General features: G+C 50.3%; 1 protein-coding gene across 6 annotated transcripts; it reads right to left on the bottom strand.

Annotated features, from left to right (window-relative positions):
• Window positions 1–213: 213 nt before the first annotated feature.
• CEP68 (centrosomal protein 68) lies at window positions 214–26718 on the bottom strand. 6 transcript variants are annotated; one of them, XR_011076622.1, is made up of 8 exons: window positions 26607–26718; window positions 16988–17371; window positions 13683–15212; window positions 12130–12252; window positions 8374–8470; window positions 4333–4505; window positions 2154–3353; window positions 214–1258 (listed from the first exon to the last, which is right to left on the bottom strand). XR_011076622.1 is itself a non-coding variant. In XM_068564712.1 (7 exons), the coding sequence occupies exons 2-7, from the start codon at window positions 17327–17329 to the stop codon at window positions 3330–3332; spliced, it is 2289 nt and encodes a 762-aa protein (XP_068420813.1). In that variant the 5' UTR covers window positions 17330–17371; window positions 26607–26718; the 3' UTR covers window positions 214–3329. The 6 variants fall into 6 exon arrangements, 5 of the variants coding, with proteins under 5 accessions (XP_068420813.1, XP_068420814.1, XP_068420815.1 ...); XM_068564712.1 differs by having other exon boundaries at window positions 214–3353; XM_068564713.1 differs by lacking the exon at window positions 26607–26718 and adding an exon at window positions 20441–20521 and having other exon boundaries at window positions 214–3353.
• Between the last annotated feature and the right edge of the window lie 933 nt (window positions 26719–27651).

Here is a 27651-nt window from a genome sequence, read left to right as displayed (position 1 = left end):
CAATAAAATCACAGTTTACTTTGTATTATAGATGTGCTTGTTGGATCTATTCATCCTCACATAAGGCAACTGAAAAATTCCTCAAGTTACCAGTAGTATTTGGGTGAAGATTTTTTTTTTAATGCTTCAGAAGGTTTGTTTTTTTGCCTTATCAATACAGTATACGAGGGGAAAGAATTCAGAAACTGTGTTTTAAAGTAGGTGATACAAATGTTAGAAGTGTGATGTTTTATACAGCAAGTTCAGTTTTATACAGCAAATTGTTCAAACTGTCAGCTTATTCTTGGTGAGTTAGCAAAAAACATTACATGAATTTGAGATGTAAGCACATTTACATACTTATTTAGTTTGGAAAATTCTAATGTTCTTTTTCCCCCATGGCAGTCCAGACTGGGGCTTACTGCAAGATGTTTCAGCATGCTTCACTACTTGCTATTTTGAATTTGCCAATAAATGCAGTTTCGGGGGGGAAAAAAAATTCCCATTCCTACCCCCATTTTCAAGTACAAATATTTCAAGCTATTATGGGCTTTTAATAATCCGTTCAACTCAGTAAAGGGAATTATTGCTTGCCATATTTTAAATATAAGTGGCTGCCATGAATTAGCTTACAGAAGTGAAGAGTGTTCTAAACCTAAGCAGTCACAGTCTCTGGGAATCCTTACAGAATGATGATAGCCATTCTGGTACGAGCAGTAACGTCCTGTTCTTTGACCTTGGACCAAAATTTCCTTTGGCATGTATGTCGCCACTGCAGCATATTTTACATCGGCCCTTCTTTATGTTCCCATTTAAGCTTCAAAACAGCCCTGTATTGACACTGTCTCCTATTTGCAGATGAGCTTAGCCATGGAGCTTCAACAAGAACCCAGGTTTTGAAACTGCCAATCCAGCTCCTAGTGCTGCCACTTCCCTGTGGACTTAAGTTCTACTAATTTAAGGGGACTACTAGGAAATTATAATACAGGTAAACTTGGGATTTTGGAACTACATGATATGTCACTGTAAGCCACTGCTGTCCTTAAGGTAATATGTACCACAGTGCACTGGCCAGCCAGGCCACTTGAATCTAACCTGGCCGTATTTGCTCATGGAATGCTGCTGGCAGCGTCTTCCTAGTCAGAAACAATTTCAGCTTGAGTTGTAAGGGGGGGTCTTAAACTTCTTACAGCACTGCCGAAGACATCATTACCAGTTGTGTTGATACTCTTCAGTGGCATTCACAACTAGGTCCAGAGTAGGCACCCTTCAGTCACACCTTATTTCAAAGGAGGTGAACAAAAGTATCTTAGATCATCTCTAGATAAAAGCAGTACTTTGTTGGGAAACAGGGTACTCCGAAATAAAATAGTCTGTGAAAATTCCTGTCAGCTGAAGCTGATTATAATTATTAGGTTGAATGGTAGAATGGCATGTTCAGCATTCAACTGCTATAAAATACCATCAGCCAGTTAGTTTCTATAGGGTTGTCATCTTCAGTTTTTTTGCTGACTAGTAAGACTTAACTTTCATGCCGATCAAATGTTAGTAAATAAATGGGTTTAACTCCCAAGGGCTATCCTGTAACACACTCACTGGAAAGGCACGTACCAATTTATAACCACAGAGAGAAGGTGAAATATATCAATTTAAGAACAGAGGCCATTAGATAGGCCTTTTTAACCAATTCTAGGCTTTTAAGAATATTTTACATATATTAATGATCTGCTAGGAAGGTGTTCTGTCTTTTTAAATCTCACTATGTGTGGAACCAAGATTAAAATAGAGATGGCAGCATCATAATACACAGTTTAGTTCTGATCATGCCCTTAAGCATTATGATAAATCATACCAGCGTTAACAGAGGCACTTGAAACACTGCATTTTATATAGCTACTGTTGAATTATATATAGTTTTACTTCATAGTTAATCTTTAAATATTAGAACTTACAGCTCATTTTCCAGCATAAAGTCTGAGAAATTTTGAAGCAGAAAAGTCAGGTTCATAGGATTTTAGTTTACACCGAGGTGGACGAGATGGTGTTAAGATTATGTGGCTCAGCCCCCAAAACTGAAGTCCACAACTTCTCTTAAAGAGGCTAATTTTGTATTAAATGTTCTATTCTGAGGGGCTATCAGAAGTCTGCTTTATGAGAATAACTTCTAATGTTACCTTCTCTGGGTTCAGGTGACTTGTTCATTTCTTTATAAACTTAAAAGATCTTCCTTTCTTAAGCACCCTCCTCAAATGAGAATCTGGAGTTTGAAAAAAAGATCTTTAAGTGTGAAGAACCTTTCCTCAAGTCTTAGCCCACGGTAATACTAAAAGTAAACGGGGAAAGTGCTTTCCTCCTTCCATGTTCATTCACAGCCCAATAAAATTTTTTTTAAGTGCTTTTTTATTTTTTCAGAATCTGTGGTTACCAGCAATAGCCGATCATTTTGCTTTAAAAAGCCATAGAATTGGCTTTAAATGGTTGATCCACAGATTTTTTTTTTTTTTTTCCTCTACAAGATACTTCTTACATGTCAACTCCCAAAGCAACGAAGAATTACCTTTTTCCCCTCACTTTCGACAGCCTTAGCTTCTGTAGTTAACCAGGCTGTGTGATCTATCCATGCCCTTCTCTGACCTTGGACTACTCTTCCAAGGGAGAGCAGGAATGGAGGAAGGCTCCTCCTTAAAGCGGATAATTAGTCCATAGTCCGGCTGAAGCGCAATGGCAGTTCCCCAAGTCCCTAACACATTCTCCTTCAAGATGTTAGGCAGGCAGATGGAGCCCTGAGCACTTAGGATGATAAAAGATATCCTAACAGCCCAAAATAATTGACAGAGGTTCTATTTGTTCAGAACCTTCTATTAATTGGGAGAGTTAAAAGTCTCTTCTACAATCTTCAAAGAGGGATTTATAAGCCTATGCTTCATTTTATGAAAAGACCCAAGTTCCTGGCCCACCAGTCTCTTGGATCCTCTTGTATGCCTGAGAATACCAAGTATTGGGTACCTGCTTCCTCATACCTTCTTTAAATGATCTCAGCAGGTGGACTAGTTAGGGGCGCTCTCTCCTCTTTTTAACTGGACAGAGGAGAGGAAAGCCCTGTAAGCCTTATTTGCATTATTTTATCAACAACCGCAAAGCTACATGCTCTTTGTAGAGAAGCACCAAAGGAAAACCTTAATTTGGAAGGATTCATTTTAAATAAAAATAGTAACTCAACAGCCCTTACTTAAGCGAAGAGAAAGGCATTTTAAAGCTAGTACATGAAAGTTTCCCCCTTGATTTCAGTATTGAATGGCTCTTACAAGGACTTCTGACAGTTTCCCAATAGCCAGATTTTGGCTAACAGATTACATCTCTTCCTGAGAAGATGCCTGAAAGAGAAAGAGAAGCATCTGTTACAGGCAGAATGCTGCAGAGGAAGAAATGACACGGCAGTCACCTGCATTCATTTCAGAATTAAAATGACTACCGCTCAGATTTATTTGAGGCAACCAAAGGGACTCCCCTGCTCTTGATATACCTGGATTTATCCTTTGCCTTCTTTTGTCTACAGTGAATTCTAACCCAGAAAATCTCGAGTTAAACGCCAGACGTTGGCTGTAGGAGAGGAAGTCTTAGAGAAAGTATGCTCCAGTTGTGGAATCATCATGTTGGGCAGTGGCAACCCCACAGCCAGCAGCGATCCCTCTGTTCTCTTGGCCTCCCTTCCCTATGACTCCTGCTTGACTTTTCCAGAGATAAAAAGTTGTACTGTTAAGTCTCCAAGGCGTGGAACTCCCATCTTATCCCCCTAGCCTTTTTTGGAAGGGAGCCTTTTCAGGAAAAGGGGGTATGGAGAGTGGTCAGCAATTCTGGATCCCCGTGGGTACTTGGTGCTGTTAAGAGCCGCTTAGAGATGGGGCACCAAATGAGTTGGGTGAGAAGAGTCTGCAGAACAGAGGCAGCTTGTACTGGAGAAGTGTACATGTGCAGACGTAAAAAAGTAGGTACAGGTAAAGTTTGCAGTTGTTCTCGTGGCGGGTGGGGGTAGTGTCGGGTCTCCCATAGACAATGGAAGCTAGAGCACCCTAGTCCTCAGCAGGTGCAGGGCTGAAACTGAAACTGAGTAATGGGAAGCACCACAGTGAGCTTTCATCATCACTGGAAGACGCCCCCCCCCCACCCTTCCTGGCAATGGCAGCATCTCCCTTTTTCAGTTTCAGGGGCTTCTCCCAGCCTCGTATTTGTTTCACCAGCTCTTAGCTCCACAAGTGTCTAAGAAACAGCCAACTGTTAGAGCAGGAGCTCTGTACCCTAATTGGGCACTGGGGTCCAAGGACAGATGTTCTTCTCTTGGGCTGCTCTACTTACCAGGCTAATCCCCTTCACGCTGGCGCTCCTGTGTGCCATTGGTGTGTTGTCGGGGATGAGGGTGCAGCCAGCCAGTGTGTCCAGAGAGGCTAAGATAGTGTCATACAGGTGATCTGCATGGCTCTCCAGCTCGCTGGGCTGCCTGGAGATCCTCCCGAGGATGTCCTTTAACACTAACAAATGAGGTTTAAAGCAGTCAGGCCAAAGAGACAATGCAAGTCTAGTTTCAAAAGAAAATATAAGGGTGTAGCACTTTATACAAGAAAGGAACACGGCAATAGTTTCACAATGTCCACTTTTTTTTTTTTTTGACAGTGACTCTCCAGGGACTGTATTGCACTGGAGGATCTATGCTGTTAACTTCTGATTAAAGCTGAGAGAATTATTTCACTGGCTCCACTTTGGAGTTACATAATCCACAAAAAGGCACAGAGACATAGGTGTCTGGTGACTGGAATTATCTGACTTTTGGAGATAAGACCCAGGGCACACACCCAGATCCTGTGGGGCAGAAGTCTGAAATGAAACAAAACAACATGCCAAGATTAGGACTCTGGGTCCTGCTACCAGGTCCTATCAGCTTGTTGGCTGTGGGACTGTCATTTAGCACGTATATGGGTGATCTGGTAATGTAATATGGGAATGCTTGTGAACCCTTTTTTGTGGGTCCTAAATGAACAGACTTCAAAAGAAAATTACCTGAAAGCAGGCTAAGACAAGATGGTTAGTGAGGCCAAGATTCCATCCCCTACAGGTCAAGTGTTCATTTGAGGAAGGGATGGGCTAGGTTCACAGTGCATCACCCACAGCGGGCTTGTTTTTTTCTCTTAAAAACTTTACTTCCTTTGTTAAACACAAAGGCTGCTTTTGCTTCCTGCGCCTTTATCAGCTGTGTTCACACTCTCCCTGGTTTCCTGCCACAGCTGCAACATCTGCTAACAGAGGAAGGGAAAGGGGAAGCTGCATATCTGCAGAGGATACTGACGGATGGGTGGAGGAAGAACGGGGGCTGGCTGTGTTGAGATCAGCCCCTAGGGAAGCCACGTCAGTGCAGCATCGCCGGGGCAAAGTGCCGACCTGACAACTTTTATGAGAGCCAGCAAGGCAGGCCGAGGAATGCGGCCAGGGCACGCGGCACAGCTCACCTGGAAGGGCGAATGGGCTGGGTTCTCCCCTCACACATTCACCAGACCTTTGCCCGGTCCTCCTGTGAGTGGTCAGTGGAATTCAGGGGACCCTTATTTTTTGAACTTTTATTTTAGAATGTTAGAACATTTGGTTGGCTCCAAATAAAAGGAAAGCTGGGGCTTCCCTGGTGGCGCAGTGGTTGAGAATCCGCCTGCCAATGCAGGGGACACGGGTTCGAGCCCTGGTCTGGGAAGATCCCACGTGCCACGGAGCGGCTGGGCCCGTGAGCCACAACTGCTGAGCCTGCGCGTCTGGAGCCTGTGCTCCACAACAAGAGAGGCCGCGATAGTGAGAGGCCCGCGCACCGCGATGAAGAGTGGCCCCCGCTCGCCACAACTAGAGAAAGCCCTTGCACAGAAACGGAAGACCCAACACAGCCATAATAAAATACATACATACATAAATAAATAAATATTTTAAGAAAAGGAAAGCTGGGAACAGTGATGAAATTATCTTTCTCAGTTGAGACTTTGATGTTTTAATTGAATACATGCATACGGGGGCCTGGTTCAGCTTGATGCCAATGGGTTCTAGTTATTTGATCCAGTATAATGAGAAATTAGGGTGTGAGACAGGACCGTCAACTCATGCACCAAAGTAACTGGGTCAAAATGTTATGAAAACCTGCCAGAGAGCCACTGGGGAGGCCTTTGGCTGGAGGCCGAGGTGGGCACGTTTTGAAGGAATTAATTTGACCTCCTGTCCCTAAAGTTATACTTGTGGCTGAGGAAGAAAGCAGGCTCTGAAGAAGCTTGAGGGGGACCGGGGCGTGGGACGGGACGGGAGGTGTCCGTGCTCAGGCTCCACTGTCTCTGACAGCATGCTCTGGAAAGAAGAGTTGTGCACCTAGCTGGAGAGACCCTGTGAATGTCTAGGGAAACTTGTGATTTTCACAAAACAGCCAAGTTCCTGATTATTGCAAGCAGAGGGTCGGGAGGGGCAGGGTGTCACTCTGAAATCATAGAATACCCAAAAGCCTCTCTTTTTTTTTGGCTGCGCTGTACAGCTTGTGGGATCTTAGTTCCCCAATCAGGGATCAAACCCAGGCCCACAGCAATGAAAGGGCCGAGTCTTAACCACTGGACCACCAGGGAATTCCCTAAAGCCTCTTATTTGGGCAGTAAAATACCTCTAGACTCCTTTGGAGAGGAGGGCAAAGTGGGTTGTTATTACAGATTAAACACTGAGAAGTATTACTGAATCAGTTTTTAAATGAAGGTCCAAGAACCTGAAGCTTGTAAGAAGCCCACTGTTACACGTGGCCTCCAGGAAGTGTCCTGGTATTGAGCTCTTCTGTGCTGCTGTGTCGAGGTGCAGGAGCCTGAGCCGGGGGTCAGCGCACAGGGGCTGGAGCCAGGCTGCCACGCCTTGTGTGGCCCAAGGCAAATGCACAGCTCTGTGAAATAAGAGTAATAATAGTATCCATCTCACAGGGCTGTGATGAAACGAAAAAACTGGTATGTCAACTGCTTCAGCACACAGTATTCAAGAAAATATTGGTGTAATTACAAGTGGCAAAGGAGCCTGGCATACTGAATTTCTGCCCCAACAAAAACCAAAAAACCCTAAAAACCCTAGTGCAAGAGAACATCAGAAGAGCCAAGACAAAGGCCTCCCGCAGGCAGGGGATCACCAAGGGCTCACATAATTCACACTGGATAAGCCATGCCCTGCTGAAAACCCTTCAGTGGCTCCTCGTCCCATCAAAGCCCCTCTGCCCATTCACAGTTTTCAATCTTGGTTTTTTCTTCCCAGGGGACTTTTGGCAATGTCTGGAGATGTTCAGGGCTGTCACAACTGGGGGGATGCTGCTGGCGTCTAACGGGTAGAGGCCAGGGACGCTGCTGAACACCCTGCAGCGACAGGACGGCCCCCTCACAGCAAAGCATCGCACGGCCCAGAGCATCAGCGGTGCTCAGGCTGAGAAACTCTGGTCTCCACCACCTCCCCACCACACACCGCCCACCACTTCTGGTCAGGAAAGCGCCACCTCGTCCCATCTCAAGCCAGTGAGGCCTGCCCACTTCTGCTTACGCTGTTTGCTTCCAGCGTAAACCCCATTTCACTCCAAAACTGAGGCAAGATACAGACAGGCTCTTTCAACACTTGGTTGTTCAGTCTTACAGGAAAATAGCGACTGCTCTGGGGGGTGGGGGGGTGGGGGCGGGTGGTCCATCAGTTCACTGCTTTAACCTAGCGTTCTCCTAGCTCATCCTATCGTATCTGCCCCCGGCAAGGTCAAGGCCAATCGTAAACCCCTGCACCCTGCACGCTGAGATGTACTCTCGAAGTCTGTGACTTTCACACCTTTCTAACCTGGGAACCCATCCTGCAAAAGGGGCTCGGGCTTAGTTTGTGCCCTGCTGTCCACTTGTCCCCTCTCATCAGTTCACTTCTTCCTTCAGTCTCTTCCTGTAGAACAGACTGACTGCTCTCAGATCCTGGAACAAATCCCTCCCCAAACCAGAGAGGGGTCCAGCCTGCAGTGCGAAAGGAAGGGAACCCTAGGGGCTCCCCGCTGTGAGCACCCTAGCCGAAAGCCAAGGACAGGACTAAAGCCAGCATTCCCATCCAGGACACCACCAAGGAAAGATAAAAGCAGAAACTAGAGAGCACCGTTCTTGCAGGATCAATGCCTAACTTCTTAGCACCTGCAGGGCTGTGACTGCCTCATCATGTGCTTGCGGGGCCGTGATGATTCGAGGGGCTGGCAGACGGCTGTGGGAGTCGAAGGCAGCGGGTACGGATGGGAGGGACTCTGGCACTAGGCTCCTTCCCAGTGACAGTGTGGGTCCCGGACTTACACTGAGAGGGATTAAGCCCTGGCTTAATTCAAAACCTCAAGCGTCTCACCTGGGGTATTATCCAACAGGCACTGAAGTAGAATCTCCCCTTTCTGTATGACGCTCTCCGTCAGGGACTGGTGGTCATCTATATCTTTCTTAAATTGCTTAAAGCATATCAAAAAAAAAAAAAAAGAAAAATGTTTCATTACTACCATTTCGTAAAAGTTATTAAAAATGATCCCTTGTTCAGTAGCTGGATTCCCCTTTAACCCACCCAGTCTTCAGAATCCAAGTAAACAGTACAATAGTTTAACTTCACCTTCTCTGAGCCCAAGGCAAACACAGAATCAATCCTTTTTTCTGTTTACAGTTGGGACAAAAGCAAAGCTTTCTTTTCCCTGGCAGAGCCTAGCTCACGAACAGCCTGGAGTCAGGGTTTCCTGCTTGTGCCACACCTCACAGGGTTCTCTTTAAACTCACAGGCCTACGAGAGTCTCAAAACACGGACCTGGTAAGTAAGAGCCACAAGAGCAACGCCTTTCACATGACCACAGGGAGCTGCTGCCTCGCCCCACATCCTCCCCTCAATGTCCTGCTTTCTGTGGACTTCAGGACATGGGAAGGCGTCAGGGAAGCTGACAGTCTCCTAAGCAGCTGATTTCTTTTCCCCTCGCAGCATCAAGCCTTGTAGCTGTTTTTGGTTTTTCCTTTAGCTGCTAAGATGTAAAGTCAAATCCATGACCACCTTTAGTACAGGGTGCAGAAACTGGCAGTTTAATTTTGAATCTACAATTTTACTTTTGGATTTACTGTATTCCTGTCTTCAGTTTTCCTTTGCCCTAATACCTATACTTATTATTTTATTCTTTAGCACTCTCTGCAGTTTATATGCTGCCAGGAACCCACTGTGTTATTAAGACAAAGTATGTAAGACAAGAGTCACAAGTGAAAATATGTGAACACAAGCGTGCATGCTTATATTAGGTCAAGGTAGCTCACACATATGCCTGAGCCAAGCCCCATTCTGTGTGGGGAGGGGTTGACAGTGTGGTCCCACTCTGTGACACGGTTGTGTGGATGACACAAGTGGGCTAGGCTTCGCTGACCTGCAGGGGTGACTCCTAGCTCAGATCTCAGCTCTACCCACAGAGCAAGATAGTTGCTTACGACCACCCTGGAAGTGGAGATGCAGGAGGACAGAATGCGGGATAAAACGGAGGGCATGGAGCTGTTCTACGTGACACCGGCTCTGACGGGAGCGGGGGGGGGGGGGGCACTCCAGAAGGGCCACCCAGGTAGATCCAACTAGGGCAACTTCCAGGCAACGTCCTCTCCGCACAGTGGTGGTGCCCCTGGGCCTCCCGGGGTGGGCCCTGCCCAGCTCTGCACATACTCTCCGGGGGTCCCACACAGAGGACCCTTGCTCTCGGCCTTCCTCTCCTTCCTCAAGCGTACTCTGGGAAAGGAACTCTGGCAGCCTCTCTCCATACAGCAGGAAACAGCATTCCCACTAGGGTAGGGCAGCTGGCCCACCCAGGCAAGCCCCCCACCCCGCACCACCGCTGCAAACTTTAGTTGGCTCCAAGTTGTAAAACAAAGGCCCTCCCTCCTGCCTGGGTGTGGTGGGAGCTCTGAGTTGGGTGGTACGGCCCTGGCTCAGGCACAAGTAAATCCCACGCTCTCCTACTCAAAGAACTGTCCCAGAAAACCCTTTCTAGACTAGCATCAGGTTCAGACCACAAATACCACCTCTGCTCCTTCAGAAGAGGTGAGAAAGGCTTGGCCAACCAGACATGCTAGAAGTCAGTGGGTACTTCAGTCAAAGTTAATGTTTATACTTAGGGTAACTGATTATCATCCAATTCAGAACACTTTTGAGTGAAAGGTGTCAGAGGTACAAGCTTTCAGTTATAAAATAAGTGAGTCATGGGGATGTAAGGTACAGCATGGTGACTATAATTAATAATACTGTGTTGCTTATTTGAAAGTCTCTAAGAGAACAAATCTTAAAAGTTCTCATCACACACAAAAAATTTGTAATTATGTATGGTGATCAGTGTTAATAGGCCTATTGAGGTGATCATTTTGCAATACATAAAAATATCAGATCATTATGTTATGCACATGAAAGTAATATAATATTAAACATCAGTTACACCTTAAAAAAATAAAAATCCTGTAGTGGTGGTGTGTAAATCACTTTGAACTCTACCATAGAGGCTAAGAGACAAGGGTTAAAAATAACTATATCTACAATATTATGTTAATGGATACACAATATAAAGAGATGTATACTGGGACATCAAAATAAATTATGGAGGTCACGTAAAAAAAAAAAATTTTTTTTTTTTTTTTTTAGGATGTGCTTCTTTATTAACGTGTCAAATAACAGGATCCAGCAGCAGGTCTGGTAACTACCTAAGTTTCAAATTAGTGATGCACGTGAATGATAATTCAAGATAACTGTTTATAACTATATGTAATGTGAAATGAAAATAAGTGATTTCTAACGGTGACAGAGGTACTGCTAATACTACTGTGGCTTTTTGTCTACATTTACAGCAAGAAAAAAAAAAAATTATACTTCATTTACAGGTTAGTGAAAATGATTTAAAAAACTTCCCTTCCACGTTCACAGGCCCCTTTGATTCTACCTCCAGATAAATGGGGCCCCAGTTAAACACTCCTGCGCCGGCGCCTTCACATAGCCGGCGGAGTCCTGTTGTTGGCTAACTGACAGGCCGCTGCTCTGAGATGTGCTACCTCAGTCCTGCCGGGCAGCCTTTCCTTCTCTCTCCACCTTGTCCTGCCCTCACACCTCTGGTTAGTGCCGCAGCTCCCAGCGTGGACCCTTGCTTCTTGTCTGAGCTGGCAGGGAGTTGGGGCGTGGAGGTAGCTGCTTTTCAGTGCTGTGTCTTTGGCTTGAGGGAGATGACTGTCATTTTGCAAAGATTGGCAGGAGGGGGCCCAGTCGTCTGTGGGACACAGGCCTCAAACAGGGAGGCTAAGGACAAGAGGCGACGTTCAGGGTGTCTTTCTACCATGAGAGCATGTCTGCACCCAGGCATGATGCCCCTTAGAGTGTGTATCTGCTCAAATACTGATAATTATGCCAGAACAGCACAAACTGTCACCCAAAATACACCTGTTCTAAAGTTAACCAGAACCCACAAAGAGATTTTTTAAATAACAAAATCTAAAAACAGGCAACCTCCACCCCCCAAAAAATACCTTCAGAAGCAAACTGGATCCTATTTTTGTTTAAATACCATCAAAATGCCTTGTGTATATTCTGGCGTCAGTACAATTGCTGCTCAGATCCTTAAATCCAGTCAGTGTTGTCCAAAAGAGCTTTCTGTGATGCTGGAAAAGTTCTGAATGCTCTGTTCAATCAATATGGTAGCCACCAGACAGATGTGATGACTGAACACTTGGAATGTGGCCAGATAACTGAAAAATCTGATCTTTAATTTTACTTAATTTCAATAGCCATGTGTGACTCATGACTTCCGAAGAGTGCAGATCTATGCCTATCAATCCCTGAGATATTTGGAAAATCACATCACAAATAACCCTGAAGTATTTTTGATTGAGGATAAATAAAATGCACTTTGTTCAAATTCTATTTGGCCTGGGAAATAACTCATACATGTTACAGCTTTTCAGCACTAAGAATTTGAAAAGAACCTCTGATTAGATTTCAGGTAAAAGTCAATGGACCACAACATACATGGCATCAGTTATTTGAACTTCTACTTTCTAATCAAGTAATTTAGCCACCACTCTCATGAGTGAACAGTCAGATGCCAGGACCACATATTACCCGGTAAAGCTGCAGAGAAGACTTGAGGCCTGTAAGGCTGGACCTGGATGCAGTCAGGTGGTCAGCAGCGTCTGCTACATTATACAGCCAGCGGATCAGCTCTTCCAGCTGACAGCAAAATGCCTGTGTAGACAAATTAACACGTGGTGTTACACACGGAACCGCTGTTCACATTTTCAAAGGCTAAAAATACCTGGGGGAATCCCAGGATACAGACTGTGCGCCTTTCGCGAGCATTCCCCACTGAGGCGTTGTCTCCTCTATGCCTGTCCCCACCCCGTGACTCCAGACCTCCGCCAGGGCAATAAGAAGAGCGCACCTGGTTCTGTGGCCCCCTCAGTCTGAGAAAGTCCAGCCCCACAGGTAGGGACAGAGGAGCTCAGGTGAGGGCAGGGACGGGGACAGCCCAGAAGGGGCCTGCCTGGCACAGAGACCAGTTCCTGGGTCAGCACTACCGCCAACTCTAAAACTGCTCCTGGGGAAAACGTGGACGTAAAATACGTGACCATGATCGTGACTCACCTGATCCTATGCCTGAAAACGACTGAATTAAAACTGCTTGTCCCTGTTCTGCTCCCACCCGCCCAGGGAGCTGGGGCCCTAGACTCCTGCCACCCACTCATCAGGGGTGGCTGTGACTCAAGCACTTCACCCCACGGTCTCTCTCAATCTTTCATCACAAAGGAGGGCACACACTAACACCTGTCCTACCTGCTCCACCATACAAATAAAGTCATCCATGGGACATCGGGGGGCAGGTTAAAGCCCTTCTGTGATGTCGCTACTGGGGACACAGCCCTCGGGCTGGCTGCCCTGCTGCCGTGTGGACACAGCACCTGGGCGCTCAGCCGGAAGGCAGGCCGTGGGCTCTCCGAGTGTGTGTACAGCCACGCTCCAAACATCCTTGTGTCAGGGACTACGCGAAGCGCTCGACATGAATTACTTCATTTAATCCACACGACAGTCCCCCAGAGGCAAAGCTCCCCATTCCACAAACGAGCAAACTGAAGAGACTGAGCCAAAATTCACATCTGCCTGATGCCGACAACCCTATTCCACGGGGCATTAGCTCCACCTCCTGGTAGTCTCAGGTGGTCCACAAGAGAAGGTTCAGTGACCAAGAAGCCTAGGAAATGGTGCATCTGATACCTCCAACCCTGCAGTTACACCGCTTTATCAAACTGAAGCTCTGAGAAGTCCTTCGGCCAAGAAACACTTTCACTGAGCCCGTATTTGCTGAAGGCATCTGAGCACAGGTCCTTCCTGTGCAGAGTACCCGTTAATCCTCAAGGTCAAGTGCCTCGGGGAGCAGCCTGGATAGTGTTAGCAGCTCAGGCTCCAGCCCTTGCTAACTGTGCACGGGTAGGTTACCTCATGTCTCACTGCCTTTTTCTCCAACTGTGATATGAGAACGCCAGTAGAAAGTCATGAGGATTAGACAGGAGGAGGTGCAATACAGTGCCTGGCGCATAAGTACTCAGTGTCACTAGGTTTTATTATGAGGCTAGTGGGCTGGGGGAAGAAAGACGACTCCTCTGAAATGCTGAGTTTACCTTCACACACTGCACGAGCGACTCTTTTCCCTGCTCTCCTCCTCTCCTGGGAGGCTGCCCTTCGGCATCTGGATCCGAGAATGCCCGCTGGTCCAACATCGCCGGCAAGGAGGCGCGTGTTCTCAGCGGTCCAGAGGAGGCCCCCAGGGCCTGGCTGCTCACCAGACCGCCCTCTCCCGCTGAGCCCCTTGCACGGACGAAGGAGCGCAGCAAACAGTGGTTGTGGTCCTCAGGGCTTCGGGACCCTCTGAGGGCAGCCCCAGAGGGAAGCTGGCTTTGGCTGGAGTCTGACGGGAGGGAAGCTGGCCCATCACTGTCTGACACGTCCAGGGATCTCTGCCCTTCGGCAGCATCAGTGGGCAGGGGCACCAAGGTGGGAATGCAACCCAGATACGAAACCAAGCTAGACACCTGCGTCAGCCGAGAGGGCAGGGCCAGATACTCGTCATCACTTTCCACCTCCTCTTGTGGTTTCCACCCAGACTCCGTGCAGGCGAAGCGCCCGATACCCTGGCTGGCCCCCTTCTCCCTTTCCAGCCTGGGTGAGGGCCACCCTCTGTCCCGTGTTCTCAGGTGGGGAGAGCCCAGCTCAAGGTGCTTGCCCACAGGTGGCCAGTGCTTCATGCCCCTCAGGGCTGGCTCTCTGCTCTCCCAAGGAGTGTCCCTACTGCCTGGGGCTCTGGGGGTAGAGGCAATGGGGCTACAAGATGCCAACCCCACACTGCCCTGCTTCTGGGGTACTCCAGAGGGCCACCGCTTAGAGATCGGCTCTCTGGGCCCTGAGAACGGCAGGGCAGCGGCCTCTGCTGGTGGGCAACTGTGCGAGACATTAGTGGGTGACTTCAGAGTGCTTGCTGGGGAGACGGAGAAGCTATCCAGGTCTACGCCTGAGTCCTGCAGGATGGGCTCAGCCAGCACGCGGCTGTCAAGGTGTTTTGGGAGCTGAGGCCCGGGCCTGAGGGGGTAAGTATAGTCCAGCAGGTCTTCATACTCTTTATTCGGGCTCCAGAGCGGGGAGTGGCGGTCAGGGGAAGGAGGCAGGGAATCCGGCAGCACGCAGGCCCAGTACTCGGCCTGGAAGGAGAGGCGCCTCCTGCGCAGCCCGGGAGCATCGCCCCCTGAGGACACTGGCTGGGGCGACCACTGGAACCGAGGCCCCAGCTCCACCACCGAGGGGGCCGACGGCGGCACAGCCAGCTCCAGGGAGGAGGAGACCTTGGCAAGGGAGCAACTCTGAGGCTCCACCTTCTCCTGGTGACCCTGGAGGCTGCTGCCCGGGGATGAGGCAGAGACGCTGCAGCTGGAAGACTGAGGCGCAGTGGCACCTGGGCTCACGGCGGACCTCCACCTTGACGGGAACGGGCACCCCGAGACGTGAGACTGTGGGCTGCGGGCTAGCACCTGCGGCGACTCCACTGGGGACGGGTCATCGTCAGTGTCGGCATCATGTCCTGAGCAAAGAGCGGTGGTTCTGGGAATGGTGTGAGTCTGAGGTAGCTCCTCTGAGGCAGAAAGCCTAGTCTCCTCCATCTGCAGTGACAGGAGGGAAGGAAAAGGTGAAAATAAGCACGTCAAATTTCTTCCCTCAATGACAAGTTGGCGCTTTTCTCTGGGGACCCAGATGATACTGAGGAAAGGTCTTGAAAGGAAGAGCCTGCTAGCCGGTGCAAGAATCAGACAGAGTGTGCTGCTGGTGGCTGGAGACGCAGACTGCTACCCGGTGCAAGAATCAGACAGAGTGTGCTGCTGGTGGCTGGAGACGCAGCCTGCTAGCCGGTGCAAGAATCAGACAGAGTGTGCTGCTGGTGGCTGGAGACGCAGCCTGCTCCGGGGAGCAGACTGCCTGCCCCAAGCTGATCCCACCCCCCGTCCCTTCCGAAGTTCTCCCTCCGCAGATGCCTAGTTCACGAGCGAGCAGAACTCAAGGAGCTCTGTCGTGCTGAAGTTGGAACACACTGCCTAACCTTTGAGAAGCGTGTCCTGGGCGGGCAGAACCTCAACCGTTCTGTCGCTGACGGGACTCGCATCCAAACCCGGCAGTCAGGCAGCCCACCTGGCTCAGCTCACGCTCAGCGGTGACGCGTGGCAAAATGAGTCATCCGCCTCAGCCTCTTCACTTCAGGTTTTTAACATGCTCGGTGAAGAGGCTGCCCCCAAGGCGGGCAGGACAGCACAGAGGTTAAGGGCATGGGCTTTGGAACCAGACAGACCTGAGGCCAGGCCCTAGCTGCCAGCTTCCAGATGTACGACTTTGAGCCTCACTTCTCTCACCTGTAAAACGGGGGTAGTGGTAGGACCGCTTCCTCAGGAAATGCGGATTAAATGAGCTCAAGGGTGAAAAGCACAGGGTGAGAGCTCAACAAACAGCAGCGTTACAATAGCACCAGACCCGCACTCAGGAAACGGCCCATTTCTGCATTTGTTCACGTGCTGCCAGCCTCACTGAATCTGACTCAGGTACCCGAGCCTTGCAGCGCCCCTAGCCCCCAGGCAGGTGGGCCTAGCCTCTGTTTTCTCCCAGACAGTCAGCTCAGCACCTCCTCCCAAGATGGGGCTCTGGGGGCAGCATGTGGCGGTCAATGCCACAATGACACGGAAGAGATCAAAGCCGTTCCCATGAAAGGCCTTGGCAAGCAGAACATAACAGGACGTAGAGATGGGAGGGACAGGTCCATCAGGTAACCTTCCCGACTATACTGAGGGCCTGAAAGATCCAGTGATTTGCCTGAGGTCACAGACACAGGCAGGACTCCCTGCTCCACGTGACTCCCAACAGGCAAAGTTGCCCTGTCATCAGGGAGGCCCCCAAAATTCTCCTTGCCCAGAGATGGTGCTGCCCACCATAGGGGCTCTAAGGTACCGCCAGGTTCCCTGGGTCCCAAGGGGATACAGTCTAAGAGCCCTCAGGAGCCCACAGCCCCGGACCCTCCTTTCCCACATCTCCTCAGGGGCCCTGTAAAGCCTACACATCACCGAGTCAAAAACAGGACATGGCTCCCACTGTCAGGGCTCCCCTGGCCTAGCCCTCTGGACAGTAGGTCTTGGCCATAGCGTCCCTGATCCTCAAAAGGTCACCAGTCACACTCTTGAGGAACAGGAGATGCTGTGGACAGAGCCCCCTGCTGGCCCCAAGGCCCAACTCTCCATGTGAAGCTGTAAAACAAAAATCATCACACCCAAGCTCCCCGACTTCCCCACCTCGTATGGAGGCTGGGAAAGCGTGTAAGAGGCTGACACAGTGCTGGAAGGTACTCTCAGAGGACAGCTTTAGGTGAAGCTACAGCCCCACTTGCCTCAGCCCCTACCTGGCTTCTCACGGAGTGCAAATCTCCAGTCCCCAGGCTGGCAGGGGGAAGCAGGGAACTGAGAGCCGGCTTAGACCCACCCGCTGCCGGCTCCCTGCTGGCCCCGTTGGCCTGCGGCTGGCAGGCTCCCGAGGGGCCAGGGCCAGCCCCGCCGTGACAGGCAGGGAGCCCCTGGGCACCCCCGACAGCGGAGGCAGGCCCCCCCTCGGCTTCCAGGTGGGGCAGCTGCTCCCCGTGCGCAGGTCCTGCAGGATCCAGCTCCTGCTCCGGGCAGCTCCACCCCCCAGGGCACGGGCCCTTCGCGTCCGCGGCTGCCTCTGCCTTTTCTTCTCCCAGGGCCATTGAGATGTTCCTAGATCAGGGCTCTGCTGAAGCTTCAGCTCCCTACAAAATGGGAAGGGGAGAGAAAAAGAGAAGCTTTCTGCATCTACGGCTAAGAAACCTTGTTTTTTTTACATTTTAATGATTAAGACAAACACTTTTTTGGCCAAAAGAGCAAATGATGGCTCCTTCCTCGAAGGAAAACAGAGGTCTGGCTTTTCCTCAGCTCCAGACCCGTCCACAGGGGACACGGGAGCACGTCACTGTGTCCTCTGCTGTTGCGTGGCTGGCAGCAGTCCCAGCAGCAGGTGCCAGGAGGCTCAGTGCAGGCCCCGATCAGAGTCAAGGTCTGTCCCACCTCAAGTCGCCTTTCCGCCCCTGTCACTTTGGCCTAGCCCCGCTGGGGAAGGGGCCTGGCCTGGGCCCTCCCTGAGCCAGCCTGCAGCAGTTGTCGTGCCAACACACCCGGCGGCAGGCGGCTCCAGGCCGCAGCGGCCGAGAGGCAGCCTCGCACCCACACCCGGCCTGTGGGGCTCCAAGATGGCCCGTGACCGGAGGCAGCGGCAGCTCTCCTCCTGCTGACTGGGTTACAGGTAACCGGCGACTGAGGGAACCGTGGAAATCCAGCTGGTAACAACGGCAACGGTCACGCCGCGTGTGTGCACGTGACAGTGAGAGAGAAGCACACCGGGCAGGTGGCGGGCAGGTGGGGCGGGGGGGCGGGGGGCAGTGTACCAGGGTGAGCACTCGGGGCGAGAGAAGGAACAATCTGGGAGCTGGATCTGAAAACAGAACCGTTCCAACAGGAGCTTCAGGGACCACAGAGGGAGACCCCCCCCAGCCTGAGTGTGCAGGCAGGGGCTCTGCCAGGAGCCCTGACCGGATGGGGTGGGACAAAAAACGGGCAGGAAGAGAACTCCAGGAGGATCTGGACAGGGAGGTGAGGGAAGCGCAAGTGCCCGGGATTTGGGCGGCCGCCTGGAATGCATTGGGTCAACCTCAAAGCTAAAACCTGGCCAGAAACAGCCCCACGTCCTCAGAGACGAGAAGGCGGGTGACGGCAAGAGGAGGCGCCGGTGGCAGCAGGGAAGCCTGAGAGGGCAGAGGAGGCTGGGGCCGCGGGCTCATCCTGCTGGGACCTCACACTGGGAACCACCACTGGTGCGGACCGTGTGCCCGGAAAACAAGAGTGTCCTGCCCTGCCTGCCTGGCGAGGCTCCAGACAATCAGAGGCGAGCCTAGAGCACAACACACGTCACACGCACTCTCATCTCCTTCTCACGGCCAGCAGCACGTGCGCAGGGACTAATCAGAAGAATGACTGTCCTGAACCGGTCACACGTGGTTCAAATATAAAATACACTGCACATGTAAGTCTCCCTCCAGCCCTGTCCCCATTCCTAAAACGAGCCAGGGCATGCGGGGCATGACGACAGCGCCTGTGCACAGTGCATGCTGACTGTCAGCTAGTATTTGGGGGGGGAGGGGCGGAATCAGTGCAGAAAGTCACCTTGCAAGGAACGAAGGAGTCCAACAGAGGAAGAAACACCAGGTATTTTTTCATATAAATCAAGCAAAATGCTTACCACTACATACTCCCACAAAAACAGGTAAATAGTCTAATTAAAGTTGTGTGTGTTTCTCATCTCTTGATTGTATATGCAGACAAACACAAAAATCTACTTCATCCTTCCCCCTCTTTTTACGTGAAAGTAGCAAACTGTACAGGACACGCCGTTCAGAACCTTGCTTTTCTTTCTTCTTTTTGTTTAAATGAAATATCGGGCTTCCCTGGTGGCACAGTGGTTGAGAGTCTGCCTGCCAATGCAGGGGACACGGGTTCGAGCCCTGGTCTGGGAAGATCCCACATGCCGCGGAGCAACTGGGCCCGTGAGCCACAACTACTGAGCCCGCGCGTCTGGAGCCTGTGCTCCGCAACAAGAGAGGCCGCGACAGTGAGAGGCCCGCGCACCGCGATGAAGAGTGGCCCCCACTCACCGCAACTGGAGAAAGCCCTCGCACAGAAACGAAGACCCAGCACAGCCAAAAATAAATAAATAAATAAAATATGGTATGAAGTTAAAAAAAAAAAAAAAAATATCTTGGAGATCTTTCCTTAGCAATAAACAGACAGCGCTCTCTTTTTCTTAACCGCTGCCCAGCACTGTACTCCACTGTAAGGATGCACGCCAGCGTGTTCCACCGGTCCCCTACTGGTGGGTATTCACGTTAGATCCAACCTTTTGCTACTACACACAATGCTGTGTGAACCACATACACACACCACTGCACGCGTGCTAGCACACCCACAGCGCCAACAGTCAGAAGGAGAACTGCTGAGGCGAAGGGGGCCCGCACGCGTACTTCTGGCATATGTTCTACCTCCACCGGGTGGCATCAATTTATACTCCCACCGGTGGCCTGAGAGAGTGCCGGTTTCCCGCAGAAGGCAGGTCCTCCTATCCTCATTTCACAGAGGGGGAAACCTCTCAGAGAGAGTCAAATCCAGGCCTGTGTGACTCCAGAACCCAAGCTCTTTATGAACTGGGGAACAACTTACAAAACAGACAGACACACAAAGTAGAAGAGGGGAGAGGCTGGTACAGGGACAAAGAGATGAGTGACCAAGTCCTGCCGAGAACGATTTTCATGGAGCCATGCCCTCACCTAGTGGCTATTTAAGAAACTGCACATGAAGACGATTCAGGCAAACTGTGTTTTCACAATTATAGGAATAAGCTGAGCCCACAAGCTGGAAATATTAGGGTGACGGCTAAACCTAGCCTGCAGCCCCCAATTTCTACTTCTTGCTCCACCTCTAGAAATTCTCTCAATGGCCAGAGTTGGGCCATGACGGGTGGCTAATACCCCTTTTACTCTCCTAGTCCCCTCCCCCTCCACTAAAGCCTGTGGTCATAAGACAGGACTGGAATAAGATGATGCTGGGGCAAAAGAGGGGTGCAAACAAATGATCTCTGTCTTTGTTTTAATGATGTATTTTTGATTTGTCTTGTCTGGATCTCGTTATTCAAAAAAGAAGGTATCCATTCATTCTGGGGGTGAGTGGTGAGCTAGAATTATAAGCTATGCAGGAGATATACCTCTAGATAACTTTCAAGTATACATACAAACCTGAACTAGGTTAACAGTGTCGCCAGAGGCCCTTCAGCAACCAGGAAAGAAGGTCTGAAATTCAGTGACTTTCATGGAAATGGTACTTCTGAAGAGACAGATTATAGGTGGTTATTTTCTCAGTCTGGATACGCAGTCCCTTCATAATCTTACGTATTAATCTGCCTAACAAATCATGCTGTATTTTTCCTGTGCCACAAGAGTTTTATATGAGAACTAAGACAGATTCATGTGAAAGAAAAAAAGTCCATGAGTGTTCATTCCAAATTCTATGTAAAGTACTACAGAATACAAAGAAAAGAGAAATCAACTCGGAGCGAGATAATCAGGGGAAACTCCTTTAAGTAATGACTGCTGAATACATCAATCACGTCGAAGAAAACATCAGCCTAGCAAATGTATAAGCTCCGGATTTCTAGGGCTCAACTCTGTCTGCATCTGTCAGGTGGGCATCTGTAATACTGCATGAAAAGTCCAGTCCTCGTTTCCATAGATTCTAGATTTTACACATCATCATTCCTTCTAACCCTCTGAGGGTGAGGGTGGAGATGGGGATTCTGCTTGAACCCTTCCAGTGAGAGACAGCTTACTCCTTTCCTAAACACCCAATGGACTGCTCAGATGAAAACAACCTGCTATGCTGTCTGTAGCTTCAAACAACCTACTACTCTACGTGGGTCCTCCCTGCTCTCTGATCACACATTTTACAGTGTTTCTGGAGGCTAGCAGCTCCTTGGTGGGCAGAGGCCTCAGTCAGCCTCCTTCCTAACCGGGAAGCAACAGGAGATTGGACAGAGTGACCGGAGAGCTCTGAGCACAGACAATGAACAATGAATTCAAGCCTCCCATCTGAGAAAGGTCTGCACACACCACTTCAGCCCTGTGCTTGGCCAAACCAAGCGACAAGACACATAAGCTTCACGATGTTCTAGGGACCACTTGGAGTTTGGTATTAAAATTCTCCATTAGTTTCCAGGACCTGCAGAGACCGTATGACCTACCAGATATAATTAGGAGTTACGTAGGCGTGGCTTACTCTTGCCCTACAGTAGAAGTATGGGGTCACACTAACTGGGTAAGCCTGGACTCCTGACGCTTCCTGGTACCTGCTGCACCACCCTCGTGCAGGCCTGTCACAGCTACCAGGACTTCCTCCCACTTGCTTCTGTCCAGGATGGAGAACAGAGGACTGGGAGGTGTGCGCGTGTGTGTGTGTGTGGGGGGGTTGGTGATGCCCCTCTCTTAACCATTTAAATGTACAAATGGTCGACTTAGGGAGCAATCCTCCTCTGATCAAAAAGACTTTCCCCACGATTCTGTACATCACAAGCTCCCCTTCCAAACAACCTGATTAATACCAACTCCGCCCAGGAAGCTGGGTTCTGGTCAGGGCCTGTCTCTGTAGCCAAGTGCACAGACAGCACCTGTACCGGCCACGGAGGCCAGGCGCTGCCTGACAGAGCCAGCCCTACCAGTTCAGGGGCCAAAGCCTTGAAGCTCCATGCTGCTTCTGCAGGAGGCCACAGGTGTCAGTGGTCACGGCATGCACACACAGTGGCAGAATCTGGCCAGAGCAGCAGACAAAGAGGCTCTCAATGCCACTCTTTCTCTAGGAACATAAAGCTACCCACAAGGAAAGGGGGCCAGTGGGGAGGACCCAGCACTGTCAGGTTGCTGGAAGGCTTCTGGGGGAACGAGATGGACAGCAGCAAGGAGCTCAAAGGCACAAGCCAGTCCAGGCATGGGAGGCAGCATGAAAGCGGGTAAAGACTTATGCGGGGGAGGCCAACAAAATGGGCAGTCACAAGAGGGCCAGGCCTGCCTCGGGGGGGTGGGGGGGTGCCGGGAACGCTGTGGCGGGAGGTTTGAGACTGGGAGGCGGACCTGCCGCCGTTCCACCTGCTCCTTCCTTGGATGTATGAGCCCTGCAGCCCATCAGCCCTCCACACTGGCCCTGTCTTTCCCTGTGGGGCAGGTCACCCTGAGTGTTCTGTCCCCCTCCTTGGCAGGTGACAGCAAGCAAAATGAAAAGGGAGAACAGGCTCAAAGCTACGAAGGGGCAGACTTATCTCCCACAGCTTGGCAATAGGTCGACGCCGTCTTCAGGATCCTTGGCCCCAGTAGCCCCTTTCCTTCCCCGCCACTGGGGCAGCTTCCTTACCTTTTGCTTGGAGTCAAAGAGTCCTCCAGGGCCCTAGGAGGCACACTGGGTCCCTCTAATAAAGTGGTGGGAAGGCTGCCACCAGACTGCTCTCCCCTCCTTTCACACTCGCACTCAATAGCTGGCTGACTGGGGCCGCAGAGAACCTCCCAGCAAGGCCAGTCTTCTAACTTGTCATGAGAGGTCTTTAGATGACCTTTAAAGAGGTGCAACTGTCACATCTACAAGGATTTTAGCTGAGCTTCCAGCCACCCCTCCCCTCAACCCCAAGCTCTATGGCCTCCTCAGCAGTCAGTAGATTGTTGCCATCCAACAAAGCTCGAAGTATGAGGATGATGGGGACTGAACATGTCAATCAACTGGACACCGTTCCCACCAAAGAGCAAGGCCGAAAAACAGCTGCCCTGTAACAAAAATCATTCCTACTGTCTGAAGAAGCTGGCCCTGGACCACATGGCTGCAGTTCCACAGGCCATTGCTTTTACTGTACTGACAGTTTTCCGTGAGTCTGCTGGGCTACATCGTATGAAGATTGATAAGAATCTTACTGATTTTCTGGAGATACTATTAAGAACACTTCTCTTTGGAGAAGAATTCTCAGGTCTCAGTAATAGAAACAGCTGTTTCACTGAGTAGCCAGTTTGTTTTTACTTTATATAGGTACTGGCAAAACTGGTTCCAAAAAATATTCTCCTCTTTGCTCTTGCTGCTTGGAAGCTCAGAACCAAATCAGTAGTCCCACCCAAGTAAAATGTATAGCACAGAGAGGCACTCACCTTTTGTACTTATCTTTGATTTCTCTTAATTTTCTTTTACCCTATCTGCCTCAATCACTTTTATTAAAAATCTTGTTACACTGAAACTATTTTGGAAAGATTCCTCAAATCATTTTTGGAACAAAATAGAGGAACTGTTAAAAACAGAAGGAAAAAAAAACCCAACAACTCCTAAATCCAAGACTTCATCTCAATACCAGAAGGAAACAAAGCCTGTTTACCAGTACATCTAAAAAGCAAATGTAGATACTTATGTTAGTACTTTTCTACTCAAAGTCCACGGAAAAGCAGCATATGCAGCACCTCAGAGCCTGTTGGGAATGCAGATTCTCAGGCACTACCCCAGAGCTTTGGGATCATAATCTGCATTTTAGCAAGCTCTCGAGGTGGTTGGTAAGCACAGTAATGTTTCAGAACCACCAGGTTAGTAAGCCTGTTTCAGGGCCTTGAAAGGGAACTATGATGGCTTTACAACCATTCATCAAGCGCCTACTTAGGCAAGGCATACAAAAGAAGGAAACTTATGGTCCTTGTCCTTAAGGTCTTTCCAACAGGACACTAGAAAAAGCTCACACCTTGTGGCAGGTTTTTAATGGTTAATTATAGAATGTCACAACTGGAAGGGCATCTTCAGAAAGAACAGTATTCCCTAGAACGGATTCAAGATTCATGTGACTACACTAAAAGCAAAATCAGAGACCAGAATTCTCCTGAGATAGTTATAAGTGAGAAGAGGTACGGTCTTTGTTTTGGGGACTCCAAATAATTTGAGAAACTGACATGCCAAGGGGACCTACAGCTGGAAGGAAATGGACAACTTAGCCTGTTTCCTGTGACCAGAAAGTGGTACAGGAAAACCTGGAAGTGAGGCAACATCCTCCTAGGGGATGTATGTGCCACCTCAAGGTCTGGCAAATAGTTTTAGAGCTACCAGAAGACTTCTTCCACTTTTCACAATGTTTGTGAACAACTTTAAAGATAGGAGACAGTTTTTAAGGGAGAACAGATTTAAGTTAAAAGGAGAGAAGCCACTTCAAGTCCGCCTCCAACTGAACCAACATTTTTGTCAGCCGTTATCAGCCCCCATCTCCTCTGTTTTCACATGACCATTTTGAGTAACAGACCACATGAAGAGTGCATCAAATACTACTGTACTACTTGGCCAAATTGTTATTTGGCACTCCATCAATCTCCAGTGGGTAGAGGTACTCTAAATGCATAAACAAGTAATCTTCCATGGAATACTTTTACAGCGGGGGGGAGTCTGGAATGGCTTAAGGGATTTTTTAAAATCAAGGAACAGATAAGGACCAAGAGGCAGACAGAACCTGAAGGGTCAAATACTATACAGATATTTAGCACTAGTGAATCTGTTCAAGTACGTTTATTTTTATCCTAACAACTGCTAACAGCTACTGAACATTTTCTTTGTGCCAGGAACTATGCTAAACACTTTATGTCAATATTTTACTTAAACCTCAGAAATAATGGAGTAGGACCTATTGTCACTCCCACTTTATAGAGACCGAGGCATACAGAAGTTAAATAACTTGTCCATAGAGTTAGTAACATGGCGGAGCTAAAGTCTGATTTGACTTGAGAGCCAGAGCTCAACTGTCTCCCTCGCCTGTAAGAATAATTGGGCCGGGGCTTCCCTGGTGGTGCAGTGGTTGAGAATCTGCCTGCTAATGCAGGGGACACGGGTTCGCGCCCTGGTCTGGGAAGATCCCACATGCCGCGGAGCTACTAGGCCCGTGAGCCACAACTACTGAGCCTGCGCGTCTGGAGCCTGTGCTCCGCAACAAGAGAGGCCACGATAGTGAGAGGCCCACGCATCGCGATGAAGAGTGGCCCCCGCTTGCCACAACTAGAGAAAGCCCTCGCACAGAAACGAAGACCCAACACAGCCAAAAATAAATAAATTAATTTAAAAAAAAAAAAAAGAATAATTGGGCCGAGTTAAAGGAATTAAAGTTTTTATTTTGTCAACTTTTGGCTACACTGGTGATTTTTTGTTTTCTTTTGGCTTCCTTCAATCACTGAGTGCCTTCTATGTTCCAAGAACTGTGCTACGGGCTGGGGAAACCACAATACAGTGTGATGTATAAAATCAGAGGCTATGGAAGGCTGTGCAAAGGAGGGAGTGATTATTAGTTGTGGGGTAGGGCAAGGGCTTTAAAAAGCTTTCCAGAAGACATGAAACCTGAATTGTTTGCTCTTTTCTGTACCGGGTGGCCCAGAACTGATCGACCCAGGTAGTGGAGGGAACAAGAATGAGAAGGGGTGACCTCTACCTCTTTTAACCAAGCCCTGTATCGTTGACTCCTTGACCCAACACATTTTGTCATGCATTTTTAACGACACCCTTTACACCCTAGGTCCAGGAACGTAAGGGTATTTATGAATGCCATCTATCTTCCTGCCCGCCTTCCCCCACCCACTCCAATGAATTCCCAGTGAGGTCCAAATTTGCTCTGGCACTGGCAGGTTTCCGCTCATTTTTATTACAAACAATACACCGAACCCAACCTAATAATTAAAAGGGCCTGAAACAGGTTTTGGACTTGTGCCCCTGGGCTGAGAACCGTTCTAGCGATGACAGTTGGAAAGGGTGGCCCCTTCAGGCAAAAAAAGTGAGACAAATTGCTTTTTCCCCTCGGCAGCGGGGCTGCTGCATTCAAGGTGACCAGAAGGCATCGTTCGTCTCCATCTTAACAGTGGTAATGATCCTGAGCGGGTGAGAGAGGGTCTCTGCGGTAGACCAGATACGGGAGCAGCGCGGGCCCCTAACTCCCGGGGAACCTGGGCCCAGCGAGCGCGCAGTGTAAACAAGACACGCCCAGGGCGAGGCCGCGAGGGAAAGTGAGTCCCCAGCAGCCGAGACAGCCCCGCGGCGCAGCTGCTCCGACCGGAGGATGCGCGGACACGCGCGCTCTCGCGGCCCGGCCTCGCGGCGCTCAGGCTTTTCCAAGGCCGGCCTCCCACCTCCGCGCCTAGACTCCCGGCCGCTAACCTCACCCGCCGTTTGGACTGCAAAATGGAGTCTCAGGCACGAGGCGCCCCCGCCTCCGCGAAGTCTCTGCGCCCTTCCAGGCGGGGGACGCGAGGCCCAGCGGCCAGCCCGGCCCGCCTCCGCAGACCCCGAGACCGCAGGGCAGAGGGGGCCGGGCCAAAGCCCCCTGCGCCGCGGACCCCCGAACCCCGCGCCCGTACGCCGACAGCTACATACCGCGCCTCAAACCCTTCGGACTCCCGGACCGGGCCGGGGGCGAAAGCAGCCGCACGTAGCGGCCCCGAAACGGGATTCCTAGGTGGACACTGCCGCCCTCCCGCCGGAGTCCTGAACGCCTGGGGCGGGACCGAGTGATGACCACGCCCTTCGGGCCAGCCCTGCCTCCGCGCGGAGGGCGCCTTTGGAGCCGCACGACCAATCCCAGCCGTCAGTCCTAAGTCTCGACCAATGCACGACCCGCTCCTGCAAGAAGAGCCCACCCCTGGCACCGTCTTGGCCTATGGGAGGCCTGACCTTCTTCTATCTGCAGTCCTCCCTCGCCTTCCGCGCTCGCCGCTCGCTTTGCGTGTTTGGGGCCAATGGGGTCGCGAGAGGGCGCGTAGTCCCGAGCGGCGAGGAGGGGAGGGTGACTTGGGGCGCTCTCCTTGCGAGTAGACCACAGCCGGAGTCATGAATTCGTTGTTTCATTTTGCGCAGAGGGTCGGGCAGTGTTCCTGGCGCGCCGCTGCCAGGGAGGCGGACCCACTGTCTTTGTGCGTCTGTTTACATTCGCATGTAAACAACCAGGAGTGACCCGAGGCCTGAACAGGTGCCACGGGGCACAAGCACCGGAGGAGGGCGAGGTCACCAGGCCGGGTGGTTGGAGACAGCCTTAGGGGGCCGGTGGGACTTAGGCAGGCTCGGAAAGGATGGGAGGGGTGTGGATAAATGAGCCAGGAGCTGCTTAGCGGCTCTCGGAGCAGCCTGGTCTGATGGGAAATTGGTAATGGAATTTGAGGGGAAGTGGGATCCAGCTCGTGGGAGGCCATGATGCACATCTCCTTCCTCCACCTCCTCCCCTCTGCTCCCGCCAGCATGAGGCCTGGGAGCCTAGTGGCACAGCTCTTTAGCTTGTACCACTCAGCGGAGTCCCACCGGGCTGGGATGGGGAAAGGATCACATGGTAACCCCTCTCAGACCGGTCCTGCCTTCTGATGCTTTTGCCCAGCAGCACTTTCAGCAATCTGGGTTACGTTGAATGCCTCGCCAGTTCATAAAACAT

Source organism: Eschrichtius robustus, chromosome 15, assembly GCF_028021215.1.
Source record: "Eschrichtius robustus isolate mEscRob2 chromosome 15, mEscRob2.pri, whole genome shotgun sequence".
In the NCBI taxonomy this organism is placed as follows: Eukaryota; Metazoa; Chordata; class Mammalia; order Artiodactyla; family Eschrichtiidae; genus Eschrichtius; species Eschrichtius robustus.
This window is presented reverse-complemented; position numbering and strand designations above follow the sequence as displayed.

Bases quoted from the DNA above. Each gene is read 5' to 3' on its own strand.
- CEP68 (XM_068564712.1), bottom strand. From the start codon at position 17,329: ATGGCCCTGGGAGAAGAAAAGGCAGAGGCAGCCGCGGACGCGAAGGGC. The intron at 4,506-8,373 runs GTGAGACGCTTG...CTCATTTGTTAG, and splicing joins CCTGTTGGATAATACCCCAG to TGTTAAAGGACATCCTCGGG. The intron at 3,354-4,332 runs GTAAGTAGAGCA...TTTCTCTTTCAG, and splicing joins GCGTGAAGGGGATTAGCCTG to GCATCTTCTCAGGAAGAGAT.